The sequence below is a fragment of the Condylura cristata genome, unplaced genomic scaffold (genome assembly GCF_000260355.1).
Source record: "Condylura cristata isolate star-nosed mole 26May11 unplaced genomic scaffold, ConCri1.0 scaffold00030, whole genome shotgun sequence".
Taxonomy (NCBI): domain Eukaryota; kingdom Metazoa; phylum Chordata; class Mammalia; order Eulipotyphla; family Talpidae; genus Condylura; species Condylura cristata.
This window is the reverse complement of record NW_004567131.1, coordinates 6,252,677-6,270,781: the sequence shown is the minus strand read 5'-3', so window position 1 is coordinate 6,270,781 and position 18,105 is coordinate 6,252,677. Positions and strand designations below refer to the sequence as shown.

Here is an 18,105-nt window from a genome sequence, read left to right as displayed (position 1 = left end):
ATTTCTTAGTACCTGATAATCATCCTTCTATTCTGTTACTTTGAGTTAGACTTCTTTCCTACTCTCCTTCCTTCCTTCCATCCTCACTGTTGCTTATATATGAGATCAAGTAATACTTGTCTTTCTGTGTCTGGCTTATCTCACTTAGCATATATTCCAAATTCATATATAGTATCACTATAGACAGGATTTCCTTCTTTTATTTTATGACTGAAAAATATTCCATTGCATACACAATCATTTATTTGATTTGAATTGTGTGTGTGTGTAACAATTACAATCATTTCAACATTACGTTTCTAGATGGCAAATTCACATTTTTGACTTTTGATGTATATCCGTTTCTTTCACTATTGTGCATTTTCCATTAAAAATATCAAGTAGTAGTATTTTTAGATGTGCCCTTTAGTGGATCAAATTTATATTGAAAAGGTAATGCTTTTCATTATTATCTGAAATTACATGAAATTATACATATATAATATGTGAAAATTTTAAATTTTATTCCTTACCTATATTGAATAAATATATGAAATCTTATATATGAATTACTTGAGTCTCCTAATGCATATACATAAAGTTGGAAAATTGTTTTTTTCTAGAACTAAGGAAAAAGAACTATGCAAGTTGTACTGAAAACTCATAAAAGTATTGAGATTTCTGACTAGAGACTTATAGTTCTTTAATAATTTACACACTTTATGATTGAAAGTTATGAGATGAGTTAAATATTTTCATCATATCATGCATTAAGAAGAATTTTATTTTTAAATATTTTAATCTAAAACTTTATTTTTCAGATTTTGGAATCTCTCTTCAAGGTATGTTCAATATATTGCAGCTTTAATCTACTAAAATATATTACATATATACTCACACACAGATACATATAATGTTTAAATGAAGCAGAGTTTTTAAACTTTGAAGATGCAAAATGAACTCCTAAATTTGCTTACATTTAAAAACTGTATGCTCTAGTATATTTTGGACTAGTTCCATTCTGAACCCTATGATATATACTGTTTAGTTCAGAGTTAAAATCTGATAAATGAAGATACATGTACATACATTTATTTCACTGCAGAGATATAATTTGTTAATAATTTTTTCTATTTCCTTTTTTAAAAAGTGGTTTCAACAGCAAGTTAATCAGATGGAAGAGGTAAATATAACATTTAAAATTTTTAATTAAATTATTTTATTTTCTTTGAAAGCTAGAAGTATAAGTTAAGTTGTTTTTATTAACAGCAGGTTATAAAGTAATATTTAAATTTAAGTAAAAAGGAATAACTGGATAATTTTTTCAGTGATTTACAGACGATGTGCCTTCAGTTTGATATATCTTTTCTTTAATATTGAATGATGGAAATTTCTTATTTTCCTAATTTACATAAAAGTGATAAAACTGATCAACTTAAAAATTTCTATTTTTTAAAAAGCATGCATAGGCAATAAGCTTAATCATAAAATTATATATTGATTTTCTTAAAGTTTAATGTTTTAAATGATCACTTTTTGTACTTTTGGTTTCAAGGTGCCTACCATTGGTGTAAGGACTACAGTCTCTATCTTTAGGGTCTTTTCATTCTAATTTTGAAATGATACTGACTGCTATTCCCGTGGCAGAATGATTGTCAGGGTAATTTCAGTGTTATGCTTAAGGTGTAGTCCAATGAAACATTCTGAAATTCAGACACTTTAAATTAAAGAGATTTTTATTTGGCATATAAACTTAAAGAGTAAAGATAGAAATTTTATCTGCCTCCTGGCACCTTTTTATATTATCTCTGGCTCCAGAATAAAAGACTTTCCTAGTCTGTACAGTCTTTGTTTCTGGATAGAGATGACCCACAATGGAGTGTGATTGGCTCTTCTTAGATAGTGACAGATTAGTCATTATCTTTTCAGAGACATAGAATTGGATAAAGTCCACAATTCCCCTACTGTCTTGTAAAATGAATGCTTCTTTGGAACTTGGGAAATACAGCTAATTTTCTGCTTTCTTATTTTCATCTAATAACCTCTTTTTACTCTTTTATGTTTATTATGTTTCTCCTGTTTTCTCAATTTCTTTTGTCAATCTTTCAGGTCCTTGACTGCCTCATTTCTGAAGAATTTTTTTCTTTTAGCTAAGCAGTATTTCATTGTCTATATATAACATGACTTCTTAATCCACTACTTTCTTGATGGGCATTTATTTTGTTTCCATACGTGGTTTTGTAAATAATGTTGCACTGAACATAGGAGTACATGTATCGCCTGGAATTAGTATCCAGGGAGATAGCTAGGAGTGGAATTGCTCAGTCATATGGTAGGTCTATTTGAAATACTTTAACTCCCACACTGCTTTCCACAGCAACTCCATACTGTTTTCATAGGAACAGAATCAGTCTGCATTCCCAGTTACAAAGTACGGTGTTGCTTTTTCTCTACAACCCTGCAAACCTTCCCCCCGCCCCCAGTTGTTTGACATGGACTATTCTTACATGTGAGGTGGTATCTCCTTGCAGTTTTGACTTGCATTTCACTAACACTAAATGATGATGAATATTTTTTTCATGCATATGTTTGCCATCTCTATGTCTTTGTTGGATAATGTTTGTGTATTCTGTCTGTTTTTTTGATTGGGTTATGTGTTTTCTTGTTCAATTTATGAGCTTTTTTTTTTTAAAAAAAAAGATTTATTTATGCATACAAGAACTAGGGTACAGGCCAGAGGTGTGGGGGGTGACACCAGAGACAGAGTGGGGAACAAAGCAAGCAGAATGACTGAAATATACTGCTGACGGGTGCAGCAGGTGGGATAGCAGAGGTCTGTTGTGCCATGTGGATCAGCTACCTGGCCAGGGGTTGAACTCATGCTGTAGTGTCTGTGGATAGTGTCATACTGCTGAGACTTAAGCCTTTGTACCACCCAGGAAGCCACAATTTAGGAGCTTTTTGTAGACCTCGGATATTACAAACTCTTGGAAACCTTTGAGAAGTATAAGTATTAGATCCCCTCTGATGGATTAGTCAACTAGTTCACTAGTAAAACTAGCTGGCCTGGGCTTTCTTTGAAATCTTTTTGATTATTTTTTCAATTTCCTTGCTTGTGATTAGTCTGTTCAGGTTTTCTGTTTCTTCCTGATCAATTCTTGGAAAGGTGCAGTATTCAAAGAATTTGTTTATTTCTTTCAGATTTTCCAATTTGTTGACATAAAGACATTCAAAGTAGTCTCTTAAGATTTTTTAAAAAATTTCTGATATTTTTCTAGTAACTTGTCTTTTGTTTCTATTTTAGTTATTATTAGAGTTTTCTTCCATTTTTTTTTTAATTCCTTAGTGACTGTTGTTAAGGTTTGTGCATTTTCAGAGAACCACTCTTGGTTTCATTGATCTTTTGAACTATTGACCTCTATTTCATTTATTTCCACATTAATTTTTTATTTCTTTTGTTTGATGATTTTTGGTTTCACTTACTTTTTTTTCTAGTTTTTTTATGGTATAATGTTAGAATGTTTATTTGAGTCCTTTCTTGTTTCTTGATGAGGATTTCCACTGCAATAAAGCTCCCTCTTAGTACTGCTTTAATTATGTTCTGTTAAGTTCTTCACTTTCATTTGTATCCAGGTAATTTCTTCTTTAATTTCCTTATTAATCCATAGGTCATTTAGTAATGTGATGCTCAACTTCCAAATAGTAAAGATTGTTTCATGTTTTCTTTTCATCATTGATTTCTCATTTAATACCAATATGATCAAAAAAGATACTTGCTATGATTTCATTTTTCATGAACTTATTGATAACTTTTTATGACCTATCATGTGGTTTATCTGGAACATGTATCATGAATACTTGAGTTTTTGTTTGTTGTGTTTTTTTGTAAATTTCTAGATCCTGATTCTTCATTTAAGGCTATGTTTCTTTGTTAATTTTTTTTTTAATCTGGTTGATCTATCCACTGATGTAAGTGGGGTATTGAAGCTCTCTACCATATGGTGGTCAATTTCTATTTTTAGGTTATTAATAGTTATTATATATATTTTAGTGCTCCTTCATTTAGCTCATATGTATTAATGAGCATTTTATTTTTCTGATGTATTTGTTTAGTAATATTGATTTATCTGTTTTGATTTTCCTTGTTTTGGTGAATACACTTTGATGAATACTCCTCATGAATTGATCCCTTATCACTCTATAATGTGTAAACATTCTCTTGTTCCATGGTTTTAGCTAGAAGTCTATTTTATCTGCTATAAGTAGGGCTATTCTTGCCTTTTTTAGGTTATCTATTTCCTGTAGAATTGTTTTCCAACCATTCACTTTGAGTATATATTTATCTTTGGAATTCAGATGGGCCTTCTGGATTCTGATTCAACCAGTAGCTCTGTTCTTTTTGATTGGTGCATTCAGTCTATAACATGTTTTTGATGTGTAAGGGCTTGCCACTGACCTTTCATCATCAGGTATTTTTTTTTTTTAAAGATTTATTTATTTATGCATACAGAACTGGGGTACAGGCCAGAGGTGCAGGGGCGGCGAGAGGCTTTGCACCAGAGACAGAGTGGGGAGCAGAACAGGTAGATCGATGAAGTACACTGCTGAGGGGAGCAGCAGGCGGGTCAGGAGAGGTCTGCCACACCATGTGGTCTCCTCCCCGGCAGGCGGGGAGTCGAACTTTGCGGAAGTGGCTTTAGCTTCTCAGTGCTGCGCTTTAACCCACTGCGCCACCAGGGAGGGCCTATCATCAGGTATTTTTTGTTGTTGTTGCTCTGTTTCTTAGTTTATTTGTATGTGGATTTTCTTCTCTTTAATTTAGGTTGGAGAACTCTTTTAAAATTCTTGTAGGTAAGTTCTATGTTGGCAAACTCATCTTCTGCTTCTCTACAAAGGTTTTCATTTGTCTCTCATATTTGAAATAGGAACTTACACCTCTTTCTATTATTGTAAGCTCTCTATTTCCCCCCCACCCCCTCCTTCTCTTACCCTCTGGAATACCCATTCCAGATTCTGCAGAGTTGTTCTTATGTTGCCATACTTAATAGAGTGGATAGTTCTTGGAGTGATCTTTTTTCTCCCCTTTTAACATCTTCTTTTTCCTCTCTTCTACCACTTGGGTCCTTTGTGCATTACCACTTTTTTTGAGATTACTGATTCAAACCTTCATTTGGTTTATTGTACTTCAGTAGTTTTCTCTGGAATTTTTTTTATCTCATTTATAGAGTTCTTTACTTCCTGAATCTCTGTTATGCTCTTATTTAAAGTTTTATTTTCTATTTATTTATTCCTGAGCTTATTCATTTTTCTGAAATTTGTTGTAACTCTGACTTCTTTGATTTCTGTTATATTACTTTGACTGCCTTTCTGCTTTTTCTCTTTGATTTTTGCTATATAGCAATTTTGAATTTTCTATTCAAAATATGATCTGAGCTTAAATGTCTTCACGATTAGATTCTGGGTAGTTGTTTTCTTCATGTGATAGTATATTTCCATGAGACCTCAAGGTGTCACTATTGTATTTTTCTGCCCATTTTGCTGATATAAATTTCCTTATAAACATCTATAGCAGAAACTTAGATTGTTGAACTACTTTTATTTTTCCCACAGGTGGTGCTATTGTTTTATTTTACTTAATTTGGTCTTTGCCTGTTTTTGTAGGCATTGAGGCCTGTTTTTACATTTGCTGAGTTAGCAGGGTTGGAGCGTGATCTGGAGGGTTCTAGTGGAGGAGGGATGACCTGCATTTGTTTTTATGCTGGTATCCTTCCTCTCTGGGGTTCCAGAACTGAGACTCTGTAGTCTGTGTGCTGTCAGTCTTCATGAGGTCAGTACAAAATTTGAATTTTGGAGGAAAGGAAGAACAGGCAGGAAGTTTCTATTCTTACTAGAGAGCTGATCAGTAGGGAGGATCTCAACTCCTCTGCACATGTTTATAGCCAGTGAAAGGTGTGTGCATCCACATATTTCACTCCCCCTTCTCCAGAACCTCCTGGCTGAGCTAGCAGTCTCTCCATCAGTGCTCTCTTCTGAGGGACCACAGCTTTATTCAATGAAGCATGACTCTCCTCTGATGTCCAAAAGGGGATTTCAGTATCACCTAATGGCACTAAATTCTCTAGTGTACTTCTGATAAACTCTTGGGTGCTCCTCTTGGGAGCAAAACAAGGAACTTCCTCTGTCACCATCTTGGTGTCAGAGTGATGGAACATATTTGAATATCACTGAGGTAACAGTTACATATGTACATTTTAGAACTCCAAATTAGAGTTACTGAGTTAAAATAATTTGTGTATGTAGTTCAGAAATCTGCGTCTTTAACAGGAAAAGGAATCTGGTAAAGGATTATTATGCTTACTATATGCACAATAATATCTGTGCAGAAGCCACAGATAACTGACTGACTGTGGCAAGAAACAGCTTGATCCTCAAGAGTGGAAGCAAGCATTCCAATAATGGGAAAAAAATGAATACCCTCTTATCTTTCCCTTTACCCTAACATGGGGCTAATATCCAGACTGTGTAAAGAAGGAAGCAACTAATGTTTCCAGCTTGCAGAAAAGTTTAATGGGGTGCCATTTCAGAAGTGGAACTCATTGGGAAGCTGTCTATGAGGATAGCACACTAGGGGACCATTCTGTATGGTGCTGAGAAAAGCCATATTCCAGGAAGTTGCTATATCTATTGCTGGAAAACTTTGCACAACACTGTCAAGCTAGGAAGTTTCCCAAGAGAGTGTCTGCATTGATGGATTTAGCTAGGAATTTTCAAGAGAAACTACTTATGAGGGTATGCTAGGTCAGAACTTTTGCCAGGAAGCCACCCAAGGGGATAGTGCTGGTCGAACTTGCTAGAGGTGAATGCAATTAGGTATACTGTGTGTAGCCCTAAGTTTAAACAGAAAGAGAAATGACAGAACTAGGGAGATAAGATACCATAGGAGACCTCTTCTAGAGTCTAGAATACTCTATAACAAAGGTTATAGGCAGAATATAAAACAGTACGTTTCTAAATGATAGTCAACAAATTGACGAGGGTAGCTGCTTGTTATACCACTTTTAGACTCTTACTGACTGGTAACCTCTTTTTTTGAGTCTTGGCTTTGTCACAGAGTTCCCACACATCTCTGCATCCCTCCAGGTGGATCTGTGTTGTCCAACATGACTTCCAGTACTCTTCTCAGTGTTTGCTCTCTGTTACCATTGACTTATCTTATTTCCTACTTGAGTATTTATTTTTGTTTATTCCTAGACTGTGCTCTGATTACTTTTCCCCACCCTACTTGCATTTTTTCTTTTTACCAGAGGTGTCTACATGGGTACAACTTTGCATTTCCCTGTCAAAGTTCTTGACCACTACAGTTATTCTGCTTGTTTGTCTCCACACATTGCCTCTGAGTTTCTTTCATTGTGGTGTTTTGGCACTCATAATGGCTAAACTTTTAAAAGTAGACTTATTGCCTAGACTATCAATTGTGATTGTAATTTTATTCTATGGATTTAACTGATTCTTCTGACTACTCATTATTCTGTAGCTGGCTTTGTTCCAGGTAGCTTGAGATACTTAACTAGCCTCAGTCTTGCCCATGTATCTGAGGAATTCCAGCCCCAAAGACTCATATATTAACTGCTTTGAAAGAAATTACCATCTTTTCATAATTTATCATAAAAGAGAATTCTTAGGATTTTGGTGGTGGGCAATTATTTTAGAGCATTTTAAATATTTTAAATTGCTTTTAAATAATCCAACAAGTGTTATTGAACTTGAATAAAATTCTTATAAAAATAATAAATTTATTCTTTTAGTTTCGAATGATTAAGGCCATTACTTTATAATTCTGTTGTTAGATAATTGCTTATATAAGAATGTTTGTACCATACTAGTACTTGATTATTATATAGATAAGACTACTAAAAAATTATTTAAATATGACAAAATCATAAAATTTTTTAAGGCATAGGAACAAAATTTCATATGTAATGTGGTAATTTTATTATTTCAGATAAATAAAGGTCAATTTATTTCAGAAGCAGAAGTACCAGCACCTAGTAATACTATCATTCTTAGCATTTCACAAATAATAAATCAACTGAAAAAACTTAAAGAGCTGAAAAGTCGCCTTACACAAAAGTCTAGGTTCTCCTTGGAAACCATATTGCCTAAAGCCAAGTAAGTACAATATAACTTAAAAGAATTAAAAACAAGAAGAGTGAATGTCATCAGTAACAAGTGTTAGATGCTGATTTAGTTGTTACATAGTACATATCTTAAAATCAAATCAGAAGGTTTGGTCAGTTTGCTCCTACTTGAAATCTTAACAGTTGAAAATAATGCTCTCTAATACAGAGGTCACTAGTCACATGAGGCAATTGAAGTTCAAGTTCAATTCATTTTAATTTAAAAACTAGTTCCTACTAATATCATTCCAAGAACTAAGCAGCCACATGCAACTATCAGAAAGGTCCATTGGACATTGCTAGTTTAAAAATATCTGCTTTAGGCCCTCCCTGGTGGTGCAGTGGGTTACAGCATAGCACTAAGAAGCTAAAGCCACTTTAGCATGAGTTCAACCCCCACCAAGGAGGTGACCTACATGGCTCGGCAGGCCTCTCCTGACACACCCACTGTTTCCCTCAGCAGTATACTTCATCAGTAGGCTTGTTCTGCTCCCCACTCTGTCTCTGGTGAATCATCTCACCGCTCCTGTACTTCTGGCCTGTATCCCAGTTCTGTATGCACAAGTAAATAAATTTTTATAATCTGCTTTATAAACTCTCCTCACAGTCTGAATTTGTACTTGATCTATAACAATGGAAAAGTTCTAGTTCAAGTGAACAACTGTTTAACATGAATCAGAATAACAGAGTTATGGTCCATCGATTAATTCCCAGATTTCACTCAGGATACAGGCCCAGAACCCTTTGAATTAAGGAGAGGTTGGGGCCCCTTGAAGAAGGACTTTAATATACTATTAAAAAGTTAGGCCATTAATTTTTCTCTTAATTGTCTCCAAAGGAACCTACTACATTTTACCAGGGTCACTGTGAACTGGAAAAAAAAAAGAAAAGAAAAGAAAAGAATTAGACTTTTCAGGAATTGCTATTTATAAGTTCTGAAATGACACTAATTCCAGGAAATCCCAAATATTAAGGTAGTTTCTCAGTCGGAGTAGAGGCTTATGGAGATCAGGTGATCAATAGACTTTTAGCTGTCATCTCTTATGGTGGGCCAGGTGGATCCATGAACCAATCCTGGATTTCATAATTAGAAGAGACATGCTGAACTAGTGGAGGAATCTCCACATTGTTATGTTGACCCCACTCTATTATGGCAGGAAAGGTTAAGTGGATGTCAATACAACTAAACCTAGAAAAATAGTACACCCAAAGCAATCCTTCATTCCTGGAGCAATTGTACAGATTAGAGCCACTATTAAGGGCTTGAAAGATGCAATGTTAGTGATCCGACCTTATTATTATTTGACCAGCTCACCTTTTATATATGTAGAAGACAGATCTTGGAAGCTGACAGTGTATAAATTTAACTAGGTGGTGATTTCAATCCTTCCTCATATTAGTTTATGTGGAACTGTGTGATGCGGACAGAGTGCCATGCTAGAACTATTGCCTTACCAAAGTGATTCACAAATGGGGGCTATTTTTTGCTTCAAAGGACATCTGTCTATAGATGTGTTGGCTACCAAAGTTCAAAATAAGAGAATGCTATTCACACTAACTATTAGACATCAGATATGTTGCAAAGCATTCTAAATGCAAGAGACAGTCCCCCACACCAAGGAATTACCCAGTCTATAGTGTCAGTGGGCTGTGGTTGAGAGACCTTATCTCACAGTGATCTCTTTGTTATACCTTTATTATCCCCTACTGTTTAACATTAAATAATATACCTGATGATTTTTATTATAAATTAGTCTTATTAATTTAATTACTCATGTATAAGTCTTCTATGCAAGACTATTATTTCCTCAAGATCAGAACTAGCCATGCCCATCTATGCATTTCCTCTGAGGAAGAGTAAATATATGTAATATTATGAATACCTGAATGAAATCAACTTCAACTCATTTGTTCCCTTATTATTATGTTATTTTCAGTGATATCTGGTATAGTAACATAGAAAAGTAAAATTGTACATTTATACATAACTATTTCTTGGATAAATATGGACAAAATTTTGTATTTACATGCTAAGTAGAATGTACCCACAATTGGGAAGGATGACATTCATTATTCAGTTACTTTATTGATATCTCCATCTGTCAATGACTAGATTTAACACAATGAAGGGAGTGGTACTTGAGTTGGATCCATTGAGGACTGCGTAAGTAGATCCTTGCTTCTGTGGTTCAGATGCATTCACTTGAATCATCTTTTGTGAAGCTTGAAGTTATTTCAAACCACATAATAATATCTGAAATGTAAGTGTCTGATGTATGCTAGGTAGTTTCCTATTATGTAGGTAGGTATCATATTCCTATAACTGCATTATGAGATAGATACTATAATATGTCAATTTTAATCAATCAATAAAATGAAGTTCAGGGAGGTTAAGTAACTCATCAAAAGCCACAAAATTAGCAAATAGGTAAAACCCTTTTTAAAAAAAATTATTTATGCATAAAAGAACTGGGGTGCAGGCCAGAGGCATGGGGGTGTGTGTGAGAGGATTCATCAGAGATAGAGTGGGGAACAGAACAGGCAGTTTGACTGAAATACACTGTTAAGAAGAGCAGTGGGCAGGACAGGAGAAGTCTGTTGCGCCATGTGGGTCCTCTCCCTGACAAGGGATCGGACTCATGCTGCACTGGCTGTGGTGCTGTACAGAGCTGCATTTTACCCCTTGCACCACTGGGGAGGTCCTAAAACAGGTTTTGAGCCATGAAGTCTAATTCTAAAACTTATTTGCATAACACTTATATAACAAATAATACACTGGCAACATGTGTTCCTATTCAATTTATTTTTCAATTTTGTAACTAATGTTTTTGACATAGATAATTATATTCATGAAATACGTAGAATTACTTATGTGCTGTTATTTAATATACATTAGTGTCTGTAAACAGAATTAAAGACTACGTTAAATTTTATTGTACAGAGTACATGTTTAGGCCATACACTAGTTATTATTTAATTGTAATATAAAGTCTTGTTATTTGAAAATATGCTTTATTTATTGATACTTTAACAGGGATATTGAAGCTACACCAGAAGAAAATCAGAGATATGAAATTATACAGCAAAAAATTCAAGGTGATATTTTATAAATACTTAGACTTTGTAAGTTTTCCTAAATACATTATAAGCTTGAGACGTACAGCTTAAGAATGTATAGTCATAAAGTAATACACTCATAAATTTAAAAAAGATAATCTATAGTGAGTTCTGTACTTTCAGTGAAAGTTCTTATTGTGATTCAGATCATGGAAGTGCACAACTTGAATAAAAATTAGTTGTTGCTCCCGTAAACCCACAACTCAGTAAAGACAATGATACACACTATGTATCATTTTTATATATTGTAAACCGTGATAAAGGTATGTGAAGTTTGCAATTAGACTACAGAGATGATTTATTCATTCAATTTGAACATAAGTTTTATTTTTAAAGAATAAATAGAATTTAGGATAGTGAAGAAGGGAGATATCTGTTATCTTAAGAGTCTATGCATGAACAAAAGCATTAAGTACTTACTAGTAGAAAATAGATTAGAGCATGGAGCAAGATATAGAGGCACAGTAGAAAAGAGTCAAGTTACAGGTATTGGATATTGTAACAAGGAAATTTTTTCCTACAGTCAGAACCACTGAATATTTTTGGTATTTTGATACTGTTGGATCAATTTGAGAGAGGTTATATTGTCCACCTAGTACAACCTAGATTTGGGAGCTGGGCATAGGAAAGGGAAGATGATTTATTTAGATATGTTATTAGTGCCTATAGTAAAAGGAGTATGACTTGATAACTCTTTCACTTGGTAAATTTGGTAGAGCTGGTAATAAGAGGAAAACAAATTCTCATTACTCATTTGTAATACACATTATTCCAAATAGTACCATTTGTTGTCCAAGTGGGAGGATCTCCAGTATAGCTATTGCTTTTTTTGTAGAGTTTTCTTTTTCTTGACTGTTATTAAAATACCAATTTTAAATTTAATGTTAATACACATAATGGATAAATGAATGGACATAATTTATAAATTCTTAATTATTCCAGACTTTATAAAGGCACACTCAATTGAAGCAAATGTGGATGTTGGTGAAATGAAGTCACGTAAGTTTCCATTCACTTACTGGAAAATATGTTCACAACTTCTTCTGATAGGATTATTTTGTATATATTTTTTGGTAATGCAAAGTAATAATTATTAAAGTAAAATGTAGCTCTTAGGGGCTCTCCCTGGTGGGGTAACAGGTTACAGCACTGCATTATGAAGCTCTCTGAAGCCACTGCACCACGAATTCAATTCCTGGCCAGGGAGCTGACCCACATGGAGTGGCAGACCTCTCCTGACCCGCCCGCTGCTCCCCTCAGCAGTGTACTTCGTCATTCTGCCTGTTCTGCTCCCCACTCTGTCTCTGGTGAATCCTCTCACCTACCACACTTCTGGCCTGTATCCCAGTGCTCTAAGCATAATTAAATAAATCTTTAAAAAAAATATATATAGCTCTCCTGGAGTTTGGAGTTACAGTTGAGCTATCAAGCAAGCATTGAAAGTCTGAATTATGACTATAATTTGCTAAAAATAAACTGACTTTTGAAAATTGCTATGCAAGCACTTGGGATACAGGATTTTCAGTTGTGATTAGAACATGCTTCTGTTTGTTGCAGAGGTTGTAGAATTTTGAGGCAGTGGTAAATTTGAAGTCACTTTTAGATTTCTGTTACTATGAATAGTAGATCATCTATCTCTTATACTAAATTCTTTGACTGTAGCCTATTAGTTCATGAATATAAAGAACTGATAGTTTGATAGAACTACTGTGTCTAACTTCTGACTACTTGTTGACATTAAGGAGCTATTACCTTTGTGTAAAAATAATGGAGAGAGTTTTGCAATTATCAATAAATGTGTGTTGTTTAGAAGTGGAAAATAAGATTTAGTTAGAAAAATATGATGGGAATCCTACCCTCTTTCCACTTCTGCTTTAAAAATGAATGTTGCTATGTTTAAGCTAAGGGTAGCTCTACATTTGACTGTACCTCCAAGTTCTCTAGAAATGTTTGATTAAAGAGAGTACTGACTGATTAGGTAAGGTAGGAAGGTATCTAGAGTTTTGGAGTGGAAAGCAAAGCAAAAGCATCTCTCCACATTAGGGAATGCTCTATACTTCTTCTTCTTTTTTTTTAAAGTTTACTTGTTTATGCATACAGACTGTGGTACAGGCCTGGGATACAGGCCAGAGGTGCAGGGGTGGTAAGAGGATTCACTAGAGACAGAGTGGGGAGCAGACTATGCAGATTGAGGAAGTACACTGCTGAGGGGGAGCAGCGGGGCGGGTCAGGAGAGGTCTGCAGCGCCATGTGGATCACTTCTGGGCAGGGGATTGAACTGGCTAGCTTGCACTCATGAGTCCTAACCCGTTGTGCCGCCATTTCTATGCTCTTCCTCTCAATCTATGTAGTTTTCTCTCTAATACCATGCCCTGTAAATTCTAGATGCTTTGGGTTTTCCAGTCTCAAATACTATCTTTGAATTCAAAGAGCCCAGCAGTATACTCTATGGTCTTCCCTTTTTATGCTGTTGACTGGCAATTCCAGGCAAAGCTGGTTTCAGCATAGGTTCATCTCCTTTGATTTCCTTCTGTGATGGAGTCCTTACACTTTCCAATATTTGAGTATGCTGGTTCACATATTTATGTCCAGTTTTTAGTCAGTTTGAGGTGGAAAGGTAATTCTGGTCCTTGATGATTCTTCATGGACCAAAACAGAATGTGCTGTACTTACCTATCATTCAATGGAACATTTCTTCCAGCCACATAAACACATTCCAAAAGAATTATGTCAGGTTTGCCTCTCTTAGTTTGAGTCTGTTTTTAGGTACGTACACACTATGGATTATTATTTATTGGTGTAAAACTGTAATGTTCCTATTTATTCTTAATAAATTAATATAGCTATCCTTACCTTCTTTGATGAAAGTCAGCATGCATATTTTTTCTCCAACCATTTGCTTTTAATCCTTATGTTTCTTTCTATTTAAAGTTTGTCTCAAACATTATTTTAACATTACTTACAGTTCAGCTTGTCAACAAATTCTCTTAATATTTTTTTTTCTGAAAATGTATATTTATTCTTCAATTTTCATGCATATGGTACAAAATTCTAGGAGGGTAGTTATTTCATTTATAAGTTGCACAGTTTAGATTTAGTTATATAATTACTCTGAGCTTCTACTTTTTGTTCTCCTTTTTGTCCTTATTTTGAGAACTAAGAGGACTAATATCAAAATAGCATATTGACTTATACATAATAGGTATTTAATAACATGGCAACACTTCTTTTCAAAAGCATTTGTCCTTGAGTTTTCATTTAATTCTTTTTGTATTATTTCTTATTGCAATAAAATTGCTCTACAACATTACATGTATGTTAAGAGTATAGATTCATACCTCTTTAAATGGAGGATACCACACTTCACCTACCAAAGTTAGCTTTTTTTTTTTTTAAAGATTTATTTATTTATGCATTTAGGGCTGGGGTAGACCAGAGGTGCAGGGGCAGTGAGAGGATTCACCAGAGACAGAGTGGGGACCCGAACAGGCAGATCAATGAAGTACACTACGGAGGGGAACAGTGGGTGGGTCAGGGGAGGTCTAGCACCAGGTGGATCACCTCCGGGGCAGGGATCAAACTCATGCTGAAGTGGCTTTAGCTTCTCAGTGCTGTGCTTTAACCCGCAGCAGCACCAGGGAGGGCCCTTTAATAGCTATTTACCACAGACCATTGGGTCCTGCTACCCTTTGCTCCCACTTCCATCCACTCTGCCTCTGATGAACTCAGTTCTATTTTAAGAATCCAGAGGTTCATTTTGTTTTATCTTGTCTGTGTATCTGCTTTGTTTCTTTAAACTCAACATATGAGTGAAATCATCTGATATTTGTCTTTCTCCTCTCTTGTTTCACTTAGCAGAACCTCCTCCATCCCTGTGATCACAAATGGCAAGACTTCTTAGATGGCCTGTGGGCTCATGGAAAGATTCTCATCATCACATATGTTATTGGGGTTGTTTACATATAAAACACAACCAAATAATACTTCACACCTGTGAAAATGACCTACATAAAAAAGAGTAGGAACAGCAGGTGTTTGTAAAGGGTGCAGAGAAAAGGGTACCTTCATGTGCTATTGGTGGGGTTGTGGGTGCAGACACTTCTGCCACCCATCATACATTTAGTAGTATATCCCATCAGTACAGTCATATTATTTCAGCCATTTGTAATACCTTTAAATGTTTTCTCTTTTCATTATAGAAACTGCTTATTCACTGACTAATCAATTTAATACCATGTTGAAAATATTTGAAAAACAGTCAAATAAGTTGGAGAAGTAAGTTTGTTTTTGATCTTAGAGAAAAAGGTTACGTTTTTCAGAACTGAGTACAATGTTACAATGTTAGATTTTGGTTTGTTATATATGTTCTTTACTATATTTATTATTATATTTAATTTTTTGAGGGCTTTTAAAAAAACAAGGCCTATTTATTTATGCACATAGAAACTGGGGTACAGATAACAGCTGCGGGGGGGTTGGTGAGAGGATTCACCAGAGACAGAGTGAGGTGTAGAACAGGCAGAATGGCTGACATACACTGCTGAGAGGAGCAGTGGGCAAGACAGGAGAGATCTGCCACTCCATGTGGGTCAGCTCTATGGCAGGTGATTGAACTTGTGCTTCAGTGGCTGCGGATAGCTTCATAGTGCTGCACTTAAAGTCACTGCACCACCAGGGAGACACTTTTTTTTTTTAAATCATAAATGGATTTTGAAAAATTTCAGTGCTTTTCTGCATCTATTGAGGTCATTAGATTTTCATCTTACTTTTTCTTGATGTGAGTCTCAATATCAATTACAAGGGAAATATAACCAAAAAAACAAAAAAAAAACAAAAACAAAACATAAATGGGACTACATAGTACTGAAAAGCTTATATATGGCAAAAGAAATATCATAAAACAAAAACATATCGTACTGAATGGGAGAATATATAGCCCATGTCTAACAAGAATCTAACATCCCAAATAAAAAACAAATAAACAAACCCATAAAATAACAAAAACAATCCAATTTAAAATGACCCCAGGATCTGAAAAGACATTCTCCAAAGGACATACAGATGTCCAATAGGCACATGAAAAGATGTTTATTATCTCTCTTATTTTTATGGAAATGCAAATCAAAACTGCAATGAGACGTCACCTTACACTAGTCAAAATGGCTAGTTTCAAAAAGAAACAGCAGGTGTTGGAAAGGATATAGAGTAAGGGAACCCTTGCATGCTACTGGTGAGAGTAAACTGGTATAGCCATGAGGAAACCAGTATGGAGACAAAAGAAATGTCATATGATCCAGTTACCTCCCTTCTGGGAATTTTCCTGAAAAATACAGGAAGATCAACACACTATTTTGAAGAGCTATGTATACCTTTACTTATTTTGCAGAATTATTTACTATGGTCAAAGCTGGAGATAATCTAAATGCCTACTGATAGAACTGGATCAAGGAAGATGTAATTTTGATAACCTAGACCCAGACCCATTTCTGGGGAGCCTGCCAGAGGTCATGTCCTCTGGCCCACGTACCCAGTCAGACTTACCACCATAGCATATGCCAGGAGCTGCTCTATTTCAGACCTCAGTTACTGTACCCACCACCTGTTATACACCCAGAATAGTGGAAGAGGAAGACCCATACCTTAAGAAAACCCTTGAATAGTTCATTTTTTGGAAATTATCAGGAAAATTAGAATTTAAAATAGAGATTGTGTAGTGGGATGGTTTGTGAAGGAAAATACCTCTGAGAGGATGGAGAACTGGTGTCCAATCTTGGGAATGAAGTTGTTAACATTGCTAAGAAAATTGCATATCACTAGAATCATGTATGATCTTGGAAAGAATATAAACCTGCTATAAAAATGCATCATGATTTTTTTTTCTAAAAGGGCTAGGTATTAGAAGGATAGTAGGGCTGTTTTGCCTTTAAAACTGTCTTCAGCCTGAGTACATGTGTTATAGGTGGTTATGTTACATCAAAGTAGATGTAGAACTATTATAATTCCAACATAAAAATTTGGGCCTGAAGGAATTCATTTTAGCCAAGAAAAAAAAATAAAAAATTAATGGATTATTTGAACCACTTCATATGGTTCAAAATCTGATTTTATATTGACTGCAGACCTAAGTGTAAGAAAACAAAATGATAAATATAGGGGAGGTATTGAACTCTATCAAAATTAAAAACATCCTATTAAAATTAATCAGTTAAAAGATAAACTATGGACCATGTGAAATAAGTATGCCTTTACAATGTAAAGGAGTGATAACAAGAATAACCCCATAAAAGTCAGACAGCCTTCAAAATATAGGCAAAGTGTGTTTATATATATGGCTTAACTAAGAAAGAGACAGAAATGATCAATAAACATTTTAGGGAACATTTAATCTGACTTGAACCACTTCTCAACTCATTCCATGAGACTAGTTTTAGTTTTATACCAAAATCAGACAAAAATACTACAAGTTATACGAATATTCCATGAATATAAATGCCAAAAATTCACTAACAAAAGAAAAAATAGATAAATTGAAATTTATAGAAATTAAACTTTGTGCTCCAAATGATTCCATCAAGAATGTGAAAAGACAAGCCATAGAATATGAAAACTATTTACAAATAGTAAATCTGAGAAGGAGTTTGTTTTTCAAATATATGAAGACTATAAAAAGATAAATAATTCAATTTAGAAATAGGAAAACAATTAAGATAGACATTTATTTTTTTTCCAAACAAGATACCTAAATAGTCAATAAGTTCATGAAAAGATGTTATATCATTAGTCATTAGGGAATTGCAAATCAAAACCACAGGGATGTGCCACTTCACCCACT

General features: G+C 34.7%; 1 protein-coding gene across 1 annotated transcript in view; it reads left to right on the top strand.

Annotated features, from left to right (window-relative positions):
• CCDC7 (coiled-coil domain containing 7) overlaps positions 1-18,105 on the top strand; it is a 29,831-nt gene that overhangs the window by 8,740 nt on the left and 2,986 nt on the right. Inside the window, exons 4-9 of the mRNA XM_012731257.1 lie at positions 801-821; positions 1,130-1,162; positions 7,982-8,148; positions 11,191-11,252; positions 12,216-12,272; positions 15,473-15,548. Coding sequence (XP_012586711.1) covers positions 801-821; positions 1,130-1,162; positions 7,982-8,148; positions 11,191-11,252; positions 12,216-12,272; positions 15,473-15,548 — 416 coding nt within the window. The remainder of the gene's footprint in view (positions 1-800; positions 822-1,129; positions 1,163-7,981; positions 8,149-11,190; positions 11,253-12,215; positions 12,273-15,472; positions 15,549-18,105) is intronic.